We start from the raw sequence: 24,269 nt of genomic DNA on the forward strand, positions 1-24,269 counted from the left end.
AAAAATTGAGCTGCAGATTACAAAATTAGTCCCAGTTTCCCTCGTTTTTGCAAAACTCAAAAAATGTTAAAAATTAAAAATCCACAAAGACACAACTCTCCCTTGGAGATAAAAAGCATGTAAAAAAAATTATAATTCATATTTGATGTGCCTAAAAACAAAACATGCTAATGATGGAATTTCTCTCATGTAGCATGTGGTGTCTTAAATCATCTCTAATTAACTACAAATGAAAAAGTATTTGATGGATTTGTAAACACACATACACAGAAGCAACAGCAAAAAAAGAGAAAAAGATTAACATACCACAAAACACTCAAGGAAGTAATGATAAAAGAAGTTTGTCCAACTGTACCTGTTCACAAAAACCTGAGTATGTGGATGCAAATATGTATGGAAAGCCAAGAGTGCCAAAACTTTTACATCGATGGTGGATTTTTCCCATGAAATGAAAAGTGCCTCCTGGGATATATTGTGAAAAATGTGCACATTTCTGTAACAACTACAAACAGGGATTAATGACAGTAAGAAAATTGATATTTTAATTGTCTTATCTTTGTGCTTGTTATACTTTATAAAACCAATGAACAAGCCGACAAACAAAGACTTTGTTGTGTAAGCACAAAAAACCCCTTTATAATAACTTTATCTTATTTCAATGTTAAAGTCTCAACTCTCCACAATTACATCAACAGATAAGCAACAGAGTCTCGTGCCAGTGACGACCTTTAATCTACCGATTCTTGATCATAAGTTGAGGTTAAAACCACTTCAGGCTCTCTCCATTGTCTTACTAGTATTTTCTAACAGTAAAGGTTCAAAATAACAGCGTCTCAATGGACCCACCAGTGGTCAGTCAAATATCTGGACTTGCATCATCGTCATTCTTTAAAAAAAAAAAAAACAGTATGGAAGAGGGAACACATGTCTTCCTGCTAAAATGAACAACCTGTACATTTACCAGTGTTGTCCCTTTACACAAAATAAAATTTAGACATGATTTAAAAAAACTAATAAATAAACACAAATATAAACACATCTTATTCTTATACTATATTTTTAAACTCTTTCCATTCACTTGTGGCAGGTTCACTGTTTTACTGAGTAACAAGGTAAATCTAAACACCACACAGCCCATTTTACAAAACAGCAAACAAGAATTTTAACATTGTGTCGATGGCGCTGACAATGCTAATTCCCTCTTGAATGTCTTCGTGGCTCAATCTGATTGTCTGTAAAAAGTCTCGTTGTTGCTGGCATAAAGTGGTGAATTGTACGCGGCCCAAAACACGATGCTAAAGACAAGCAGCTAAAAGGTTTAAGTGATGTAAATTTCATCATCAAAGGGAGAAGGCGAGGCCCCGTGTGGTCATCCAGGAGGCACTACACTACAATGCCACAACTTCTATCAAAGAGGACTTGAATAAAATATAATAGGAACTATTTTCCATGTAAAAGCAGAAGAAGAAGCTTTGCTGATGCATCTTAAATTAACTTTTTATTAGTCACCTTAAATTAATGTCTTTTTAATTCTTTCTAGCTGGGCTGGACTCTTAAACTGCATTTAAAAAAGCTGGATGTAGCTTCTGGGTCCATACAGAAGTACCTTAAATCTACATTATTTCTAAAAGCCAGTCGGGGGCAACTTCAGCAGTTCGGCTTTCTTGCCATGTGAAGTGAACACTTTTCTTATGACTTGGCTCAGTTGGTAGTTTCAGGTTATACTGAATTTATGTTGTTTTTTTTAAAAAATAAGTTAATATGGTAAATTAGCTTCCTTGCCGCACTAATCAACTGTGACGTCACAATTTCCATCATTTAAATACAGTCTGTGATTGAACTTTACAGATCAGCTGGGATTTGGGATTGTTTGTAATTGTGATTATTTAATGTGATTATTGATTCAAGAATCATGCATTTATTTAATTTAATAAATAAATAAATAATTTTAAATATTTTAAATAGTTGTAGAGAATTGAATTGCTTTTGACTGCAAAGCAAACTCTGCTTTGTACCAACCTGCCTTTCAGAGCTTCTAGCCTTTCCTAAACCTTGTCATAATTTACTTCTACAGAAATTGTATTGACCAAAGTAGCTCTTTTCATCGTCTTGGCTCCATCTCCAACACTTAATCCAATTATCTTGTTTTTCCTAAATGATATTCAAAAGAATCACTCAGCCCTACTATCCCTATGAAACGTATAGTTATTTGTTTTAAAAGTAGATCTTTTAAAGTGACGTTAACTCCACGGTTTACTCTGTTTATAGCTCTAACATTAGCAGTAGGTTCACTTTAGAAATCAAAGGTTATCAAACCACTCATACGCAACAAACAAATAAAAACAGCAGGGTAGAAACGGGAATAAGGAATGAGCTAATGAGACTAAAAGGAGAAAGAAAAATTGATTTGTATTCATCAGATGGACACAAACTCAGATAGAGTTAAGTGAATATATGTAAAATACTACTTCGTTTTTGGAGAGTGAAGTGCAAATGCAATAAGTTTTTTCATACTTTAGTGCTTGTAGCACAGGGCGTTTATACTATATCATGCCTGCTGCTTAAATAAACAAAAAAGAGACTTCTCCAGGCACCGATTGCACTACTGTAGGATCTACTATATCCTTTCACTGTGCTAAATATAGAGACTGAGCGTTCTTATATATATATATATAGCACAACAGCAGACATGGCAAAAGGAAAGACTGATAATGATGTTGGAGCTGTCAGGTGGAGCAAAGAAAGCCAAACCTGGTCCCTCCTTTTGTTCTCCTTTGTATGTGGCACTGTAGAAGTTTTGAAAACAGAAAGATATGTAGTCTGATAATGTATCTTGGTCAAAGGCAAAATACTGTGTATTCTGATCTCATCATCATCTTCATCAAGCTTCATCTTCTTTTCTTAATATGACTCTAATGTGCAAAAATAAAATCTAGGATATTGTCAGGACCCTGCATACATCCAACCTCCAGACTTTGTCAGTGTGGTCCCTGACATGCGGATGATCCCAGCATTGTTGTTTTCAGACCAAAAACAGCAAAGAAACCAAAGAAAAAAAAAACCCAAAATGTCAGAGCTCTGAGTTTGAGGGTTTACCAAACCCCAGCGCCACACGGCTGTTTATTATAATATATAACGAACGTAAGACAGCACTTTGCAATTTTTGAAAACAGCCACAAAATCATGTTTTTTGCCATGCCTGGATCTATGTGCTTGAATCTGATTGGCCTACATGCTGTCATTTCTGGATGGAGCAGTTTTATGTTGCATGTGTCTGCATTAGTTCTGTGAAAGACCACGACTGCAATTAAAAAGCTATTAAATGATTCAGCACTGTGACACTCGTCTGAAGACCAGCTTTTGTATGACAGTCCACCTTTTTGTGGTAAAATGAAACTAAACGCAGTGCTGTTCAGCTGTAGATTTATGAGCAGTAGAAAATTAACACACTGCTTGTTTGTTGAGCTGTCACAGTTCATCTTGAGCACACGATTACGAGCCTTTGCTCTGGTATCTCAGACTGATCTCCACTGCACCAACTCAGCCTTACAGTCAAGCTGTTGCCTTTGACTAAACGGCAGGAGTCCCAACTTTGCTTGTCTCACCCTTTCTGTAATTCCGGCCAGTGGAAGTGCTGGATCGGAGCCTGAAGGAGCACAGTACCTGCCACAGTTTTATCCCTAAGCACAGTGGGAGAGGGAGAGCTTCAGCAGTCCTTCTGTGTGCATCTTGTAGAGGAGTTTAAACTCGGCTGGCAGCTGGTGGGACTCCTGCCACTTGGTGGTGAATTTGGTGCCCTTCTTGTCGTAGTAGTGGTAGGGGAGCTCTTTGCCTGTGTTCGGGTCCCAGCCAAAGGGCCAGAAACCGTACAGGTGGATCTGGTCACACATGGAAGAAGCCAGCGTGTACATCAGAATGCCTGTGCTCAGGCGCTTCGGCGACAGCTGCTTGGTTTTCCAGTAGCTGTGGAGTATGAATGACAAGAGACTGGTCACAGATTAAATTAATAATTCAGGCACTCACAACTTTATTTATTCACTCTTAAAGTGAATTATATCACTTTTACTATTAAACACTTGAAAAATGCTATGACCTAATAACTAAGTGGCAAATAAATGCAAAGCGATTATTAGAATTAAAGAATATTAGAATCAAGGATTTGCAACAAACCACTGAGTTTATCTGTGACATGTTCCTTGTACTTTTTTTGCAATGTTTTTGCTGTGTTTTGATCCTTTTTAGCATCGACTTCCTGCTTTTGTTCCTAGTTATTTCCCCCTTGTTTTGAACAGTTTAGGCAAAAACCTGAATTTTGGTAAACGGAGATAAAGGAATATCATCCTGTCCACTTTTGTCTGCTTTTTTCTAGAAATCATTCCCAAAAATTCTGAAAATAGGACTCTATTGATAGGACATAATCTGCTGAAGCTTTAATGTGGCAGTTTTGCTCTGAAGAATCACAAAGGGGGAAACTCTCCAAACTGGCCTAAACAAAAGCGGCTTCAAGAGTCCTTACAGCGCTGAAAGCCGTCTGAGCTGCTTAAAAGTGGTAATTCTTCCAGAGCAGGTAGACTTAATGGGATTGGTAAAGATTAGACTACTGTACGGGCAGCCCTATTCTGCCACTACAACACTAAGAACCCAACTTAAATCCCCCTCTCTCCACACACACTGTTACAGCTGTGTGCCATACCTTTCACTAAATAGCTGTTTCCTTATAATCCGGCTTTGGAGCCTAAATCTCCTCTTTTGACATATAGAATACAGCTCAATACAAAACAGCCACGTGTCAGCCAGTTTCTACTAGTTTCTTTAAACAGGATTGAGGTGGATGAGGGACATTTAAAAACACAGACAGAGAGAAAGCACAAATAGCTACAGCCTTTAAATGCTAAGAGACAGGGACGACCAAGCTAACCGGGCGGAAATGAAATCCAGTTGTGAGCATGTCCATTTTTAACAAGCAGAAAGCACCGAATTTGATCAGCTGTTAATCTTAATGAGCTATGCAATAAACTCAGAGATTAATTCAAGTAGTGGGTTGGACCCCATTTTACCTTCAGAACTGCCTTAATCCTTCATGGCATAGATTCAAAAACATACTGGAACCATTCCTTTAGATTTTAGTCTATATTGATCTACTAACATTATCGATAATGTGAAACCCTAGAGATGGTTGTTTGGAAAAAAAATCACAAATCAGCAGTTTCCAAAATCTCAGAGCCCGTCTGGTACCAACAGCCATGCCACGTTCAGCATCAGATAAATCACCTTTCTTCCACATTCTGGTGCTCAGTTTGAACTTCAACAGGTCACTTTGACAACCTTATGAAATGTGAGTATCATCATAGGTAAAAGGTAAATAATTACCAATGACAATGACAAGACATATTTAGAAAAAAGTTATCTAGTAAACCTAATGTTCACGTTGATGATGGAGATTTCCTTGTCAAACAAATCAATTAAAGACCAAAATCCAGAAATTAATCTATCAGCCAACAACCCTACTGTTGTCCAAAAACTATTAAAGTCATCAATAAATTGCGTTGTTGGACTGAAGAACATGTTTCCTCATTACTGTGAACACAAATATGTACCCTAGAACAAAATTTGTAAAAACTCAGCTACAACCTCAGAAAATAAAAGGCCAAAACTGCAGTTCATCTAACGGCCACTGGGGGGTTATATTCAAAAACAAATCTGTCCACACAGACTCCTGACTTAAAACCATCCCCCTATCTTCTTAACCATTTATTCCCTTCAGGATACTCCACACAGAAATGATGGCCAGTCCTAATTTGGCCAGTCTTGGCCATCAGGGTTGCCTCCTTATGCAGCTCTGTTCCTCTTCCGGCTTGGCTTTTTGAAGTCTTCATTAATGTGAAACTAAAGTTGTAGAGTTTTTGTTTTTATAACACAATGAAGACAATACAGTGTACGTCACAGACATACAAATATAAGTGCAAATTCCTCATCTGGAAGAGGTCCAGAGGTGCACATGGAGAAGACACTGAAGAGGAGATCAGCCAAATTTATATTAAGTATACATCTTTATTTTTAATGAGTAGAGTTATAAAATGTTTTACTGCTACTAATGACATAGTGATCACATGTGGAGATGTGGACTGATGACGTACTAGATATTAATGATTTAACACCTGAATGTACTTTAATAGTCTGCTTTTTCTTACTTGTTGACATATTTCATGATGTTTCCAGGCCAGGCGAGCTGGACCTTGAGCTGACCTTTATGCTCCACAAAAAAGTCCACCAACGTTCTCGTCACTGTGGCCGACGTGTGGAAGAAAAACGCCGGGATCCACAGAATGGCGCCATCTAGCTTCTTCAGGCTAAGGAAGAAGTTATTTCTGTCCTGCACAGTTAGTAAGTTGTTATAGTATTTCTCCAGGATACTGGGGTTAAAGGTCGTCATGTTGGTGCGACGCCCAACATCTTTTTTAAAGATCTCAGTCGGCGCAAAATTGCAGCGGAAGACAAAGTCGTATTTCTCAATCTGGGGACCACAGCGTGAGCCAGTGAGGATGCCGCTGTTGCCAATCACAGCACATACGTTATAGTGCTTGTTGAGGATTGGTGAGACCTCCGGGAGGAGAGAGCGAAAGTTGTCGCTGATGGAGAAGACGTATTTGTGGCTGGAGTAGTCATAATGCATCAGCTGACCGATTCGGACTGAGTCTCGAGTCAGCGTGAAGTTGTGGGGTATGTCGATGTACTGAGAGATCTCCTTCCTGCAAGATGGAAATATATTGCCTTGTTGAGATTTTTTTTAGCTACAACAGACAACACAGAGAAAGTCAGTCAGGTAGAACACTACAAAAGCATGTGCAGCGAAAGTGTGCTGGGAGTTGTTCCAGGTGGACAAAAATAAATAAACAAGACAAGGTGATGGCAGTAGGACTGGAAGCTGATATGTAGTCGATCTTCAGGAAGAAAGGCTCTCCTCCCTCCACTTTGCTGGCACCAGAGTTCTTACCCTGTATCTTGTATTTGTGTGGGCACATTGAACTCTATTTTGACACAAATAGATTTGGGTCTGATAATTGGTGGTAACCATAGATAGTATAAAAAATGGATGTAGCTACATGATGTCAACCACAGTTCCAAAGTCCTGCTTTGATGGCTCTATCTGAGTGTTTTCATAATGACCATCTTTGTCTTTTGAAGCCAAATGTGAGAAGCAAGAGGCAGATATGATTGTAGGATTGCCTTGAGTAACCTAAATCTGAGACTATTATTTGACTAAGCCCATAAACTCATCAAGAAACTATTTACTGAGGTCAGGTCAGAAGGCCAATTTCCCGGAGACTTCTTATCAAAAATCTTTCTTGCAACCACAGGTATTGCCCCCTGGTGGCCATTAAAAAGAATCTTAAGAGGTTTAAGGTATCTTCATTGGCTGATAGCGAACTCTACTAAACAGTTAGGAGTCTGTTGAGAAAAGTGCCTTCAGTTTTAGAGCAGGAGGATGTATTTTAAAATGTGACTAAACACTTAACTGACTTAAGTGATGCTCTAACTTCAGACTTGAAACTTCTTTAGATTAGCATCAAACTTCTGGACTTTAATGTGACTCGCTATGACTACACATAGCTTGGACTTGTATGTTTTTGTATTGTAGAATATAGGTCAGTAGCAGCCCTATCCACAAAGAAAAATCTACTAGATGAATTTTAAGTTCATGCTTTCATTTAGCAAAAAATATCTTGCACTAATCCAGAAGAGTTTCAAAATGGTCCACAATCAGTAAACAGAAGTGATACTGGGCTCGGATTCAGTGAAGTGTTTCTGAACAGCTACCCAAAGCTTTCACTAACACAAAAAATGTGGCAAACTTTTTCACAACTAACACTTGCTGTTGGGAGTGCTAAAAGCATGTTAAGCTTTCAAGACCATCAGAAACCAATGCAGGAGACAGTTTTTGTGTGTGTGTGTGTGTGTGTGTGTGTGTGTGCGTGCGTGCGTGCGTGCGTGCGTGCGTGCGTGCGTGCGTGCGTGTGTGTGTGCGTGTGTGTGTGTGTGTGTTCTACCTCTGCTGGTTAAAAGCAGTGCTGTTGTGCCTCCATTTAGATGAGTTCTGCAGGTCCTCGCTGAGAGCGTTGGTCAGAGAAGTAAAAGCTGGATCCAAATACTTCATCGCCAACTGGGAGCTGCACAGAGGAGGCAGAGACATGTCAATTAACTTGGTCCTCTTTTTAATAAAAGTAAATCATGCAGTTGCACTTAGAAATATTTTATGAAGCATTTTAGCTTTTTGGTAAACCATTAAGCAGCTTTGAATATCATCAAATGGACATAATAACAAAAAGTCAGGCAATCAGGCAGGTTTTGACCAAGCCAGGATATAAACACATTTTTATTTGGTAGTAAAAACTGTGGCTTAGTGGCTTCTGAATAAAACTAGAAACTGTACAATAGTACAGCAACAGTCTGAGAATAAATATACTAAATACACTTTTAGTGTGTCAGAAATATTCATCCTGTGCATATCTTTACATGAAGTCAACAGGCGTGTTTTTTAAGAATAAGCTAATTATTAAAGAAATCTTTTTTTTTTTCAAACATGCATATTATACTGGTATGAGTGCCCAAGTGTTTTGAGTTTTGTTTTTTTTTCATATAGCATTTAACACTTGCATGCTGGTCAGCTTTGTGCTCTGGTGGGTCCTCAGCACCATTCAGACACCGACAAGTGCCTTGAACTGCAGCTGGCGACTGTAAATGTTGTTCTGTTCTGGAGAGAGAGTGTCCAATACCACCAACTACAGAGTGTTGCCCAGTGATCCATAAAAGGTAAGGAGCTGATGCCACTACACTGAGCTCACCAAAGCTGCAGAGCAGAACATGGATTACAGTCACTAGCAGCAGTCCAAAGCGGTGGAGTTGGAGCCCATCCAGAGAAGCAGCTTCTTGCACTGTTATGTCGTTATGTCTTCTTGCACAAAGTATGTGAGGTGTGATCAGAAAGTTCTAAGGTAGTCAATAAAAATCAAATTTGAACAATCTTTCCATCAAGGTCAGCATGACTCCTTCTACAATAAGCACTTGATTTCTTCCACTGTGTCAAAACTTTAGTCATTCCACTTTTATTTGCATTTTTAAGAAAGTTTAAGAAAGATGAAGTTGCAGGGATGCAAATCTGGCCAGTAGTCCAGTTAATGAGTAGGGACTGCACTGATATGGCCAAGCATCTTTTGATCGCACCTCGTGCATGCAGCATGCATGCCAGCCTTTCTTGCTACAGCCACAAATACTCAATGATATTTAGTTGGGCAAATACCTGGAACCAAAAATGCTGAATTGTTTAAAAACCTGTCTGATTGTCAGCTGGTGTTTTTTCACAACTTCTTTACAGTGATGTTTTAATAAAAGTAACAAAAACAATATGGCTAAAACTATTACATGAAAATATAAATAAGACAGGAACTGTAGATGGGAACTCTCCATTCATGAATCAGATTTTGTCTTTTTCTCCACAAAGCTAAAATGCTTCCAAAAGAAACTTACTGAAATGTGCAAGACTTTAAAGAGCCATTTTGCAAATATCTATCATTCTGTTCATTTGGAAATCAGCTGCAGTGAAAAACAGCTCATTCATTTACACTCAGCTCAATGTAAATGCAGACTTTCAGTCTCTTTCCTGCATGCGAATCTGGTTTAGTCAAAGAATAGACTCTTCGGGATTCTGTGGAAAAATGAGCAATAAGGCCAAACAGTTGCATCAACTCTGTCCATCTTAACAAGTTATTCATAGTGACATTGAGGAAATATTGACTGTTCAGCCTAATACAGTTTCATTCACTGTGTCTGTGTTTGGGATGCTTTTAAAACACTGATTCACATCAATGACAAAACAAACGTGTTAAGATGAACATTTTTATTTGCAGTGCAAGAAGGCCCAACTTTAATTTCTCGGTAATGATAATCGTCCTGAACATTTGTAATAAAACCTAGACTCAACAAAGAGATTCATCAGGTAAGTATTTTAAAAGAATTTCTATACACCGGGTTTTTGCAATGAAAACTCGACATTTTGTATATAGTGAATTAAGCCTAGACTAAAACAAAAATTCAATGAAGGTCTCCACTGGAAAGTTTTATTCCAAGGCTTAATCCCTGTCTGGGAAAACTGAGTCATTAAGACTAGTTTCCTGCCACAGACTAAACTTCAAAATGTCAAGATTTTAGGTCTCTAGTATGACATAGGCAAATAATAGTTGATCAAATACTGTTTGAAGTCCTTGATGTTTATCCTCCATGAAGAACCAGGTTCGTGCAGGTGACTGCATTAGGACAGTCCAGAAAGCAACAGAGGTAACTTGGACTGTCCTACCAGGCAAGCCAGTAATGACTGGTTGCTAGGGAAAAATATGCACTCCCTGACCAGTTGGCATGGAGTTTGCTTGAGATTTTTAAAAGTCTATAGCTGTGTCACAAAACGTAGGCCGCATCCTTCGGAGGACCCAGCCTGGGCCGGGTCCTTCGAAGACCGAGAAGGCCGGAAGTGCGAGGCTGTGAAATGGGACGGTCTAGCCTTCAAAAAAAATTACATTTTTAAGTTATCCGAGTGACTTATATATCATGTTTAACCTGAGTAGTGAAAGACAGCAGGGTCTGAAAACGATGAAGCTGGGAGTCCGCTGCTCTTGCCGGCTCGAGTGACCATTGAACCCCCGGCTAGCTATCAAGCGGGTGGGTAAAAGATGTCTCCGAAAATGTCGGAGCACTTTTGCAAATATGCGATGTCTTGATAAACCAAGCAGATATTTGAAGTTTACATGGCTACTTTCTCGTCTGAAAATATGTTAAAAGTTTATTTTGTGACCCAGAAAGAGCAATAAGAGTAATATTAAAACTTAGTAGCGGCCGCCATTGTTGGAAACTGAAATTGGCTGAGCCGTGCTATTTATTCTGGGATATGGTGGGCCACGAAGGACACACCCGACCCATCCTTCAAATTTGGGGAAATGAAGGACGCATTTGTGAGCCGTATTTGAAGCAGTCGACGAATTGGGACAGCCTTCGTCGCCTGGCTGTCACGTAATTGGCCTTCAAATGTGGCCTCCGAAGGATGCAGCCTACGTTTTGGGACACAGCTTATGACTGCTTTCTTCACTAGCAGATGGTTGCCTGTAGTTTGAATGGAAGACACCAACCTGTCTGCAAACACTTGCCAACTACTCTCTGAGCAGCAGTGAAGCTAGACAGTGCAACACAAGATTAGCACAAGGTAGCTCTGCATATTTGTTTTGTTAGACTTTAAAACCAGATACCCTTTCTGACATAACCCCAAAGGTTATAAAAGTTATAAAAGTTGGCATCTTTCATGCAAACTACAGGCAACAATCTGCTAGCAACTAAAGCAATCATGACGAAGTTCTTTGCCGCCACCTAGTCACTTGCCACCAATTAGAGAATGCACATTTTCCCCTAATGAACTGGTGGCTCGGCCTCTATTATGTCTGTGCAACTCAGGCGTTGCTGTAGCATCTGACATTTTTGCAGACATTTTTTGCAGTTTAGGAGTTGAATCTGAATCAGCATGAAATACAATTTTTACCATTAAAGCTCTACAAACTGGAGGTTGGAAAGGATCTAAGCTTGTATGTAAGACTTCTTATTTTTGAATGTATTTAGCTGTGTATGCTCAAATTATAATGCTCACAGATTACAATGAAATGCTGAATCATTTTGCAACCTCTGCTTAAACTGAGTAAGGTTACAATATACAAATATACATCTAATTTATATATATATATATATATATATATATATATATATATATATATATATATATATATATATATATATATATATATATATATGGTACATTTCTTCATGCCATGTCAAATTCAGCACCACAACATTAACAGGGCTCAAGTGAGCATTCGTGATCTTAATTTTGATTTGACTTGAAAGATGGTAAGTAGGCTGGCAGGTCAAGCTTTAACAGCAGTCGACTGACATACATATACCCATTTGATACATATGTGATTGACATAAACCCGGATATAAAAAAAGAAAGGCTTGCACTGCATCCTTCCGTTTTTAGCATCAGCACTCTTTATTCACCTCAGGTCGGGTTTGCGAGGTGGCCTCTCACTGCAGGAGGGGCGTGAAACAAAAAGAAAAGATAAATAACTCACTCGTTCTTCATTGACATTTCAAATGACACCCACCACTTTGGAGCTGGAGACCAGGCATGCAGAGGCTATAGTGCGTTTCAAATACTCACCGCAAATCATCTAAATGGCTCAACAGCACATTTATAACTGTGACAGCAGTATCAAAAATAAGAAGACCTCCAATCATCACACACAACAAAGCACAGATTTAAACAAAATACTTTCACTGTAATGGGAAAGTGAAAACAGGCATTTTCAATCAAGAACAGCGGTACATTTTTTTTTTCTAAGAAACTTCCGCATTGGCAAAATGGATCGGTTACAAGAGTCTGAAAGATGTTTTTAACCCTCTGATGTTTCAGCGAGTACAACTAAGAGGCTGGTGGTACATGTGGTTTTGAGTGAGATAGCTCTTGGTTGAGATTACATCACATGTAGAGACTATGCAAAAAAAGAAAAGCTCCATAACTATAGCTCCCTGCATCTAGCTATGTTTGTTACTGTATACAAAGCAGGTGATTTGAGAGATAGCTTGAAACCTTGAAATTATTTATATCTTAACAAAACAGCTCATCAGCATGATTTACTTTCAGAAGCTGTGGCATTGCTTTCATTCCTCTTCAGAAAGAAAGCAATGAGAAACTAGTGACATTTTCTTCCTGATTAAGATATAACAGCAAAGATAACTAATATCATTTGAATTGTAATATTGATTGGCAGGCAGAAAGTCCATGACATGGACTAAAACCTTCTCCATCCAATATGGCTGCACAGTGATCAGAGCAATCACCAAGTTCCTGATGATAAATTAGGGCTCACGCTGCAACAACATGACAAGAAACTTGTCCACTAACAAACTGCTTTCTTTTAAAAATGCTGCTCTGCTCCACATCTAACTCACTCTGAGCGTAACCTTGGCCTGCGATGGTAGCAAGCGAGGGGGAAAATTATTACAGGCGGGAGGAAAATGAATGCGGCACTCGTGTTGTAAATCAAATCAGCCAAGGACGGCCGGCCGGCCTACAGAGCCCTCATCAGACCTGCGCTGTTTGAACATCGCACATGACCCAACATGTCGGACAGCAAAGATTTACAGATTTCTGTGGAGCTCAGCTGCACTGTCCCTACTAAAACCTGCTTCTTCTTCCTTTTTTTTTTTTTTTAGCACAGGTGATTTCTGCCATCAGTCTTTGTGAAAAGCAGCTCCTGATGTTTTCTGTTCATATTCTAAGATAAATGACTGTCTGCTGCGTGACTGGACAGAAAAATGTCAACACCTTTTTAAGTGCATTAGACTGTGGTTCATTGTTTCACACACACTTGTATATTTGGTGACTTTTTTATCATTCTTTCTTAGTTATATTTTTATCCATCAGGTCTGTCAATCAGTAGCTGCTGACCAGCCATCCCCGGTCCACACCAACTGCTGGCCAGGCCACTGTTGTGGTAGTCCTCGATATCATCCAGGTTTTTGTTTGCTACTTGTATGGGCTCTAGTTCTCCAGCATTGGTGTGAAATCTCACAAGGGAGATGCACACAAATGCCAATTAAACTATTTCAAATTTAGGAAACAAGGAAAGAACTTGAACTGGTGTGTGTAATCAATGCAATCAGTGGTATAAATGATTGCTTGAGTAAAGAAATGGTGTATGGTGTAGTGTAGAAAATCAAATAAAAGACCAAACAACATCCAAAAGGTGGCTGAGGGAGGAGAACCACACTGAGGGCTTATAGCACTGTTAGACTGGGCCCAGGTGGTGCCAGTGTGACTGATTGGAAGCAAACCACACCACATCTCCAGTGTCTACAGATGAGACCTGCCACACAACAGGCTGAAAGGAAAGTTTAAGGAACCAATCAAAACATGAAACATAAGTCGCTAAAGTTGCTGGGAATCCAGTTTAGAAAACTGAGCACACCTGGCCACCTCCAAGGTCTGGGCTGTGTGGACCACTTTGTGTTCATGGGGTCGGAGGTAGAGTTTTAGCTCTAATCATCAAATCTAAGACGAGTGAATGGTGAAAAATGGAAAGGAGCTATGCAGGAAGCTGTGCAAAGCTGCACAAAGAGATGACCTGGAAGGGGACATCCCCCAAGTTAATCTCAGGTTTTTTCACTTCACTTTTTTATGAGCAAAGTTTCTGTACTTTTGCATCACAACTAATGCTAAAAGGAAATTGTGCTTTCAAATGCAGTTTTCAAACAGAACACTATAAATATTTGGACAAAGTGTGTGTGTGTGTGTGTGTGTGTGTGTGTGTGTGTGTGTGTGTGTGTGTGTGTGTGTGTGTGTGTGTGATATTTCAAAAACTTGTTTAAAACTAAAAAAAATTATTTGAATTTTTTTTTTTATGGCCGATCTCTCTGAAAAATTCCAAATTAATCACAAATAACATTCAGCCACTAAAACATTTTTTTCTTTTCAGGAAGTAAGTAATCAAGTAAAACTGTAATCTTGATAAAATAATAATAATGTGCTTTACTATTTTTAGGTGTACATTTGAAATTTCAGGGATAGCAATAATAATATTTTAGAATTAAAAATATAATTTTGATTAACAGCTTGTGCACACAGGTGTATTGATGGTATCAGAAATATAAAAATGATTTTTGGTAATTACCACTACTGACAATTTAGGGCAGCTGTGGTATAAACTTTACATTTGTTGGTGGTTTAATGAATGTGTTAAGCACTGTATACAGGAGACCCTACGGTGGCCCCTAGAGACAAAGCATGTACAAACTCCAAAACACTTACAAACTCCAAAACACTTACAAACTCCAAAACACATGCAAGCTCCAAAACACTTACAAAATACAAAAAACATGCAAAATCCAAAACACGTACAAAATACAAAACACTTACAAACTCCAAAACACGTGCAAACCCCCGAAACACGCGCAAACTCCAAAACACATGCAAACCCCAAAACACAACGGAAGTGCTCCAGGACGCTAGGAGCAGTGTTGAGCTTTTGCTACCTAGTAACTACACAAGCCAGGAAGTACCAATGACCGGATTTGGGGTCTGCAGCCTTAAAGGTCGCATTTTAAGGCCGATTACGTCACAGCAACACGACGAAGGCTGTCCCAATTCAAAGGCTGCTCGAAATGCGGCCCTCAAATGTGTCCTTAATTCCCCTGAATTTTAAGGATGGGTCGGTGTAGCCTTCATGGCCCAACATATCCCAGACTTCATAGCGCGGCGGTGGTGTGGATAATTTTGCCGGAAAAAAAACGGCGGAAGCGGAGCAGACGAAGAGTAAACTTCCAGAAGTAAGTACTGAATATTATGTCACTTATTTAAGCGCAAATGTTTTTATAATGATGAACATTAAAACATTACTGTTGGCAACATGTCGGGAAAGTTATGTGACATTAGCGATGTTTGTACTAACTTGGTTTTAAAGCCTTTACTTCAAAATATACGCCGTTCAATAGCTGACTTTAATCTTACAGAGAATCTGATGATTTTATGCGTAATTAAAGTCAGTCATGTCAGTCAGCTGACGGTTCACTCGTTAAGCTGAAAGAAAGATGCTTTAATCACAGGAGTCACACATGTGTCCACTGTACCATCTGGGCACTGTTCTTGTTTAGCACTCGTAATAACACAAACACTACATCCTCCTTCTTTTGTGCTGTTTTGTAGCAGTGTATACACCTGAGACTGTCACCTGTCTGTCTGTCCTGCACTCTCTCTCTTTTTCTTTCTCTCTGATTGTGGAATAAAAGTATGAACATGTGTTTATAAGTTACACTTGTGTTTGAATCCTGCAGCTTATCACACATTTGATTTCTATGTGTGACACCTGCAAGTGTCCAGAGTGAGGACAGACTGAGGGACCCACCGCTGCACATCATCTGTGAGGCTTTGCACCCCTGATGATCCACCAGGACAAACTCAGCAGTGTGTGAGGAAGAGGAGGAGGAAGAGCCAGCAGCAGCTGACAGTTGGAGAGAATAGACAGACTGTTCCCTGTTTTTGAAGGACTGCTAGGAAAGTTTAACATAACTAATTGTCTGTCCTGAATCATTCTTATTAGGTAATGTTCAAATAATTTTATCATTCCAGTGTTTTCAGTGTGGGAGAAAGTACTCAGGGCCTTCAAGTTACACACTATGAAAGGCAGCAACAAGTTTAATGTTCAGAAACCTAAAGTATGTATCAGCAGCAGAATGGAACTAAAAATAAATGTTTGTTCCAGTTCTATGAAGCTTTGAGTATTTTGGATCAGTAGCACTGCTGTGTTTGTTGCATCATATTGCTGTAATTGTTTATATGCTTTATATATTCTGAGGTAAGTTGATCTATAGTGTTACATCATATTCTATAAGGATGTTATGTGTTTGTATACTTTCTGCCCAGTTTGACCCATTTAGCAGAATTCAGCCTGTTTAAGGCTCTGATATCTATTCTGTATGACTTAAAGCAGTTATGACATGGTCTGATTTTCTCAAAGGAATATTTCATATATCAGTCTACTCTTCATTCTATCAGAAACAGTTATCACAGCTTTTACATTTTCTTTTTACACATGTATGTAAGCATTGAGCCAAATTTAGTAATGCCAACATACTGAAGGAACAACATTTGTCTCTTATATATGATACACCTATATATGCACTGTCAATATACATTTTGAACCAGCTGCAGATGTCAGAGTAACAACTGACTGACCCCCACATAAAGTGCATTACAGTAGTCCACAGGGGAAGAAATAAAAGCATGGATCACGGTTTCAAAGTGCTGCCTAGGAAGAAAAGATTTCACTCTTGCCAGTCGCCTTAAATGATAAAAATGGACTGGTCCAACTTAAAACCAAGGGCAGTAACAACAGGTTTAAAATAAACTTCCAGGGGTTCTAAATCAATAGAAGAGGACTCACAGGGGCCACTGGGTCCAAACACCAACAAATCTGTTTTGTTTTCATTCAAATTTAAAAAGTTTAGAGCCAACCAAGCTTTAATGTCATCTAGGCATGTCAAGAGAGGTTTTATTCAGATGCCATCCTTCTGCTTCAGTGGCAAATAAATTTGGCAGTGAAGATTTAAGGTGATAAGACATGTAAATAACTGCAACTTGAATCTGTACTGAGGCTCAGTATTTGACACAGAGTTCATGTTCACTGCTGTAATAGCTAATAATGATTAATATAATAACCATAATATTGGCCATATTATATTTACATTACAAAAGTGATATGACTTTAGTCTCATGAACAACATTAGCTAATTGTTATTTACTATCTAATCTTAAATGACTGTTCAGTACAGAAATGAAGCCCAAAAATCATGTTTTACTGTCCTGTGGTCTCAGCCTCAGATACTTATCAAATCACACAAAGCTCTTGTAGAAACAAACAAACAAATGAAAAAAATGTTCTCCTTCATTTCTGTCAAACAAAGTTGTATGACACGTTTCCAGCTGTTAGTATCATGGTTGCTAGGCAACCTGGGAAGCACGAGGGAGACTAGAGCCTATGTGTTTGCAACAAACTTGCCGTTTATTTTGCAAATCGAGTTCAACACTGCCCCTAGCGTCCTGGATTTGAAGTTTGCACATGTTTTGGATTTTGCATGTGTTTTGGAGTTTGTGTGTGCTATTTGGAATTTGTAAGTGTTTTGGAGTTTGTACATGCTTTGTCTCTAGGGGCCACCGTAGGGAGACAGCTTATTTATTAGGATGTTTTACTTTCTGCACAGATGTTTCACTTTAAAAACTTTCCAGCGGCTCACAAAATACTCCCCACCCCCCTTACTGAATGTGAAACATCTGTAGGAAGATCAGCCTAACACTGAGGAGGAGAGATAATTTGGAAGCTACAGAGCAGCGAGTGTGACATGACTGATGACATGTTGTTGTACTGATGGAATTAATGTTGTGGAAATGCACTTTACATTGTATTTAGACTGTAAGTTCCTGCAGTAAATGTAACTCAAGCTAATCCTTAATGTTTATAATCAGTCTTTATGAGGAATAATGTTTTAAAGACAAACCTGACAGTAGCTGTAATACTGGCTTGTATGAGGATTTACATCAATTTTGCCACTTTTATACAATGAACACATTACTGGTGTAGAATTAGTATAAAACCTGGAATTTGGAGACAGATGAGGTCAAATCTGAGAGAACTTTGTAATCTGAGTGTGTCTAAATGACTGATGACTAAATAAACCACTTATGATGAACCCGCTGATGTCTTTGGTTCATATATTAGCCAGAAGTCCTGCGTAAACACTGGGAATATACACTCCTTATTAGGTACACCTTGATATTGTAGTTTGGACACCCCTTTACCTTCCGAACTGCTTTAATTCTTTGCGGCACAAATGAGCTTTGTGACATTTTGCGTTATCCTGCTGGAAGCAGCCATCAGAAGATGGTACATTGTACTTATAAAGGGATGGTCATGATAAACAACAATACTCAGGTGGCCTGTGGCGTTTACATAATGATCAGTACATACTGAGGGGCTCTAAGTGTGGCAAGAAAATATCCACAACACTATTCCACCACTACTATCACCACCATCAGTCTGAACCATTGATCAGAGACAGGTCGGATCCATATTTTCACGTTGTTTACACTAAATTCTGACCGTTTCATCCAGACACCACAACAGAATCCAGACTAATCAGACAAGTCAATGTTTTTCTAACATTCTGTGCAAATTGTAGCCTCAGATTCTTCTTATTATTTGAGAGGAGTGACACCCTGTCTTCTGCTGCTGGCATTAACAAGGTATTTTCACCCAGAGAACTGCCACTCTCTGGATATTTTCTCTTTTTCAAACCATTCTCTGCAGACCCTAGAGATGGTTGTGCAGTTAAATCCCAGCAGATCAGAACTTTCTAAAATACTCAGACCAACCTGTCTGACAACACAAAAACCATGCCACATTCAAATTCACTTTATGACCTTTCTTCACCATTCTGATGCTTGGTTTGGATTTCAGCAGGTCATCTTGATTATGTCTACATGCCTAAATGCACTGGATTGCTGACATGTAGCTGGCTGATTTAGATATTTGCATTAACATGTAGTTTGTTGGGTGTAATAAAGCAGCTGATGAATGCAAATGGGTTTTTTTCATAAGAGCAAAACGTACGTCTTCCTTCATTAGAATAAAACTTATAAAATTAAATGAGAGTGAGAAGTGCTGATCTAGTTCACAGCTGTGGGATTAAGTGACAGATGCCCTGTTTTTCTTCAGGCTGACACACACTCACACTGACTGGAAAACACACTGACGTGTACCACATTTAGATCGGTTTATTAGGACAAAGCTGTCTCCTTATTCAGTGGGGGAAAAAACGCCTTCCACCAGTGATGAGTTAGGAAGCAGTCAGTGTCATTCTACGGTGTATTAACTGCAAATTGATCAATAACAAACGGACACTTTGATAGAAAATGTTAAGCTGAACCAACTCTGCAGTGTTTTGATCAAATTGCCACCATCATCTGTTTTCACCTAATCAGGGGGTGATACAGAAGTCCCACCTGCACTTGCAAGTACAGGCGTAGCATTAGCAGTAAACAGGATGTACCACGCTGTGTGGGCCTGTGGACCCCGTTTCGACTTTTCTTAGTTTAGTTGACCTTAGAATGAAGACGGGGAAACGGGAGGCTATAAATTTAATCTGTAGCAACATCTGTAGTGAAAATAATTTTAGATTTTGGAGGAAGAGCATGCTGCTATTTTTGTTAAACAGGTGCTAGAAACTGTAGCCTTGACTTCCTGGAAATTTAACAGAAGAGAGAGGAAGTCATGCTCCTGTTCTTTCACATAGAGATAGATGTTCTCTTTTCAGTTATATAAATATATTCGTTATGGATCTCATGTGGGTTTTGTTTTTGTTTGTTTTTTTCAACTTTAGGGAGATATGTCAGCTGTTTCCTGTGCTGACTGTCAGACATAAGTGGCATTAATCTTATCACATAAGAGACAAAACAGAAAAGGTGAGAGCAGTTTATAAAACCCAAAACTGAGAAGTTGCCTCAAGCAAGGGAGTTGCAAGGAAGTTCAAGTATCTTGGGATATTATAGTCAGGTGACGGAAAGGTAAGAGGTTCAGACTTCCAGAAGAATCTTAAGTACAGCGGCTGCTCCATGTCAGAAGGTACTGGCTAAGGTGGGTATGGCATCTCAATAGGATGCCTCCTGGGCACTGGGGTGAAAACCCAGGGTAGTCCTAAAACCTTCTGGAGAGATTATATTTTGCGTCTGGCCGGGGAGCACCCCAGGATCCACAGGAGAAACTGTGGCTGGAGAAAAATATGTCTGGAATACTGTCACCTGATGGATGGACGGATGGATGGATGGATGGATGGATGGATGGATGGATGGATGGATGGATGGATGGATGGATGGATGGATGGATGGATGGATGGATGGATGGATGTTTTAACATTGGTCTGTAACTGTCTGGGAACTGACATATGGAATGTCAGTTCCCAGACAGTTACAGACCAATGTTAAAAGTAGTGGGGATGCTACAGAGTTAAGCATGACCATGAGACATGTTCCTTCCATCAAATTCAAAATGAGCTAATATGTTTCTTATCCAGTCTTGGATCAGTTTAAACATTAGATTAGATTTGTGTTTATGAGATTTGTAAATCATGTTATTATTTTTTTATTTACACTTTACACAGATTCACAACTTTTGAGGAATTGGGGTTGTATAACTGTATGCTTTAACACTGTGGTTTTCCGTCACTGTAAATCAGGATCTCAAGTCTAAACCAGAAAAAAGTGCAAGACAAGCTAGACTTAAGAAGTACAACATGTTTCAAAAACTAAGTAAAGGTCACCCGGGTGAGTTAGAGTATCTTCTTTAATTTGAATTCCTTACATTAATACACACAGCTACAGTTTTGAACAACAACATGGACACTCTCTGAGACTGCTGAGTCATTATAAGAGTTTTGTTTCTCGTGTCTTTAACAATGTCCTTACTGGAGTTATTACTTTAGCAAAACCGAAAAGACTGGAGTCTTTCCTTAAGCAGACTGACTCCAAAGTCAGCAGTTACTTAAGTAGGAGGAACAGCAGATTTTAGCACTTCCTCCTTGGTTACACTGTTTTAAATGCTTCCCCTCTGACTAAGACCCACTGCACAGATTTACTAAATTACTGAACCCAAAGAGGAAGTCATAAAAACTGCAGTTATTCATTACTCAGAAAAAAATGAAATGAAACATTTAAAGCTCAAGTGTGTGGACACAAAAATGAGTGAGAAGGTTAAGGTTCAAAGATGTTTAAGTGTATTAATTCAACTTTAAATTCGTGGACATTGTTTACATTTACAATGTAGGCTATTTACGGGAATGTGGTGTCCACATACTTCTGGACATTCTTGAGTGTAAATTATGGAAATGAGCTTGAGTAAAAATGAAAAAGCAGGCAGGCTTCACCCAGCAGAGAGGCCTTCGCCTGAGTGTGACCAACGCCAAAAAACGGTTTCCTACTGATGCAAAAATAAAAAGCAAACACTCAGCTGCTGCGATCCAAACAACCTGCAGGTCCACAGCCTGGCCTGGACTCACCGAAACCCCGCGTGGAACATGTACATCCTGGGTCCGCCGTTGTGTCCATATCTCGGGGTGCTGAACAGGAAGTCCTTCTTGATGGAGACATAGCTGATGAGAGACAGGATGAGCAGCGCCACGCTGAATATGACGAGCCCCAGCGCGCTCACAAACCGTACCATCCTGCCCCGATGGAGGAGGCTGGCCCTCCGGCCCAGAGGATCAGGAACCGGCCAGGACGAGGAGAAAGCGAGCACCCAGGCGCACCGCATCAGCGGCACGGCGACGGCGGGGGCGCGGAGAGGACGAGGCGCGCTTGACGCAGGTCTCAGAGCCCACGCGGGGAGGAAGCGCAGAGGCAGGGAGTCGGGGTTTCATCTGCTGCGTGCGAGCGGAAAAGTACCAGCGGCGAAACAGGAGTGCAGAAATACAGGAAGGCCGCCAGCACAGCAGAGAGGACGCTCACACGCGGACCTAAAAACGCCTTCCATAGATGCCGTGCAGGCTGTAGGGACGCGCGTTTGCTGCCAGTTTCATCAGCTGAGCGTGATGCAGAGAGAAAGCGGAAGAAAAACCCGCGTGACACACTGATCGTGGATGTATCCCAGGATGGAGAGGAGGGGGGAGGAGGAGGAAGAGGAGGGGGTCTTCCTGCTGGCGTGCAGGGTCAGATTACAGTTCATAACCTCGAGGCAGGAGATGAAGCGGCGGCTCGCGGCATCCTGCAGGGAGGAGGTGGGCACTGCATCCTCGGCGTCTCTCTCTCCTCTTCTCCTTCTTTCTCTTTCTCTCTGGCAGTGTAATTAATTAAGGCCAGGGTGTCGCTTTAAGGAAGCGCAGCTCGTGTATCTGGTAATCAGATAAACAGTTCCAGCAGCATCCGAGGCGGAGCTCCGTGTCCTGATGGAGGCAGAGATGCGGAGAGAGAGCGAGCAGGAGAGAGGAGGCAGCTGAGGCGTCATGTGTCGCTCTGTCTATAGACGCAGATCTGCAGACACGTGACAACATTTCACTGTTTTCAGCTCGTGACAAAGCAGCCGTCAGTTTAGACTGAGTGTTAGTCTGCTGCTGCGTAGACTTTCAGTATTTGTTAAATAACAGAATATGTGACTCATGAGTTTCTGCGAGGGTGTTGCTTCTCTCCTCTGCTGCAGTGCAAAGGGTCACTTGAACTCGCTGTCCACTCAATGTGTCCTAAGTTTCTAAATGCATCACTGGGAGTTTTAATTTCCTTTTCTGACACATGGTCATATGCAGGACCGCATGATGCATGGCTACTTTAGAAACCTTATGACATGAATCCCAAAAGGCTGATTCTCTTCATCTGGACGTTTTCAGTGGGAGAAACGTTTCGTGATAATCCAAGTGACTTCTTCAGTCTCAGCTGACTGCAGGTTTCCCCAATCTTATAAACAGTACATTTCCACAATATCTAAAACCAGCCCACTGAAGGAACAATGGGCTGTGAGGTCAGTTCCTTGATCATAAATATGCAAGTTGTCATGACCATTGATCAAAGACCACTGATCAAAGGCCATGAGTACCGTTCACAGAGAGTTGAGGGATGGCTGCAATCACAGCATTATAAGATGGTGACAGATGTACCCTTAGGCCCCCTCCTCGATTCAGAGATGGTCTTTCCCTTTTCATGTAAATGGCCTCCTTGACTCCGCGCTTAAACCAGCGTTCCTCCCTGTCCAGGATGTGTACATCCTCATCATTGAAAGAGTGTCCACTGGCCTGAAGGTGTGAATAGACTGCAGAGTCCTGGCCTGACGAGGTGGCTTTTCTGTGTTGTGTCATCCGCTTTGCCAGAGGTTGTTTGGTTTCCTTGATATATAATTCCTGGCAATCCTCCTGGCACTTCACAGCGTACACTATGTTACTCTGTTTGTGTCGGGGACCCGATCCTTGGGGTGGACCAATTTTTGGCGCAGCGTGTTTTGGGGTTTAAAAGCTACAGAGACGCATAAAAACACACAGCTGCAGTTTTAGAAAAAGTGTGTCTCAGCTGTTCTCCTGACACATATGGGATCATTACAGGTTTTCACTTAGGCCGCGATTGTCCTTCTCTCCTGGATTGGTTGGAGCTTTCTTTAGGCACCTTCCCAGCTTTGACAAAAGTCCAGCTGGGATAACCACATTTACTCAGGGCCTTCTTGATGTGCTGTTCTTCTGCTTCCCTGGCCGCTGTCTCTCTGTCAGTGGGGATGGTGTTCGCTCTGTGTTGTAGCATCCTGATGACACTCAGTTTATGCTCCAGTGGATGATTAGAGTCAAACCTTAAATACTGATCCGTATGTGTAGGTTTATGGTACACATCAGCTTTTAAATGTAATAAATGTAATAATTCAGTGGGCTAGTTTCAGGCATTGTGCAAATATACTGTTTATAAGGTTGGAGAAACCTGCAGTCAGCTGAGATTGAGGAAGCCTTTACACAAAACATTTTACATTTTGCATATTTTGAAATTCTGTTTCAGAGCACTATAGTGAGTACTATTCAAACTGTAATATGTTAGGATGTTACACTACTACTACTACTACTACTGATAATAATAATAATAATAATAATAATAATACTAATAATAG

General features: G+C 40.1%; 1 protein-coding gene across 1 annotated transcript; it reads right to left on the bottom strand.

The window, feature by feature from the left end:
• Positions 1-893: 893 nt before the first annotated feature.
• On the bottom strand, positions 894-22,568 carry st8sia3 (ST8 alpha-N-acetyl-neuraminide alpha-2,8-sialyltransferase 3). The gene is made up of 4 exons (XM_080876659.1): positions 21,697-22,568; positions 8,049-8,168; positions 6,192-6,749; positions 894-3,963 (listed from the first exon to the last, which is right to left on the bottom strand). The coding sequence occupies exons 1-4, from the start codon at positions 21,948-21,950 to the stop codon at positions 3,681-3,683; spliced, it is 1,215 nt and encodes a 404-aa protein (XP_080732785.1). The 5' UTR covers positions 21,951-22,568; the 3' UTR covers positions 894-3,680.
• Positions 22,569-24,269: the final 1,701 nt, after the last annotated feature.

The sequence above is a fragment of the Rhamphochromis sp. 'chilingali' genome (genome assembly GCF_963969265.1).
Source record: "Rhamphochromis sp. 'chilingali' genome assembly, chromosome: 2".
NCBI classification, from domain to species: Eukaryota; Metazoa; Chordata; class Actinopteri; order Cichliformes; family Cichlidae; genus Rhamphochromis; species Rhamphochromis sp. 'chilingali'.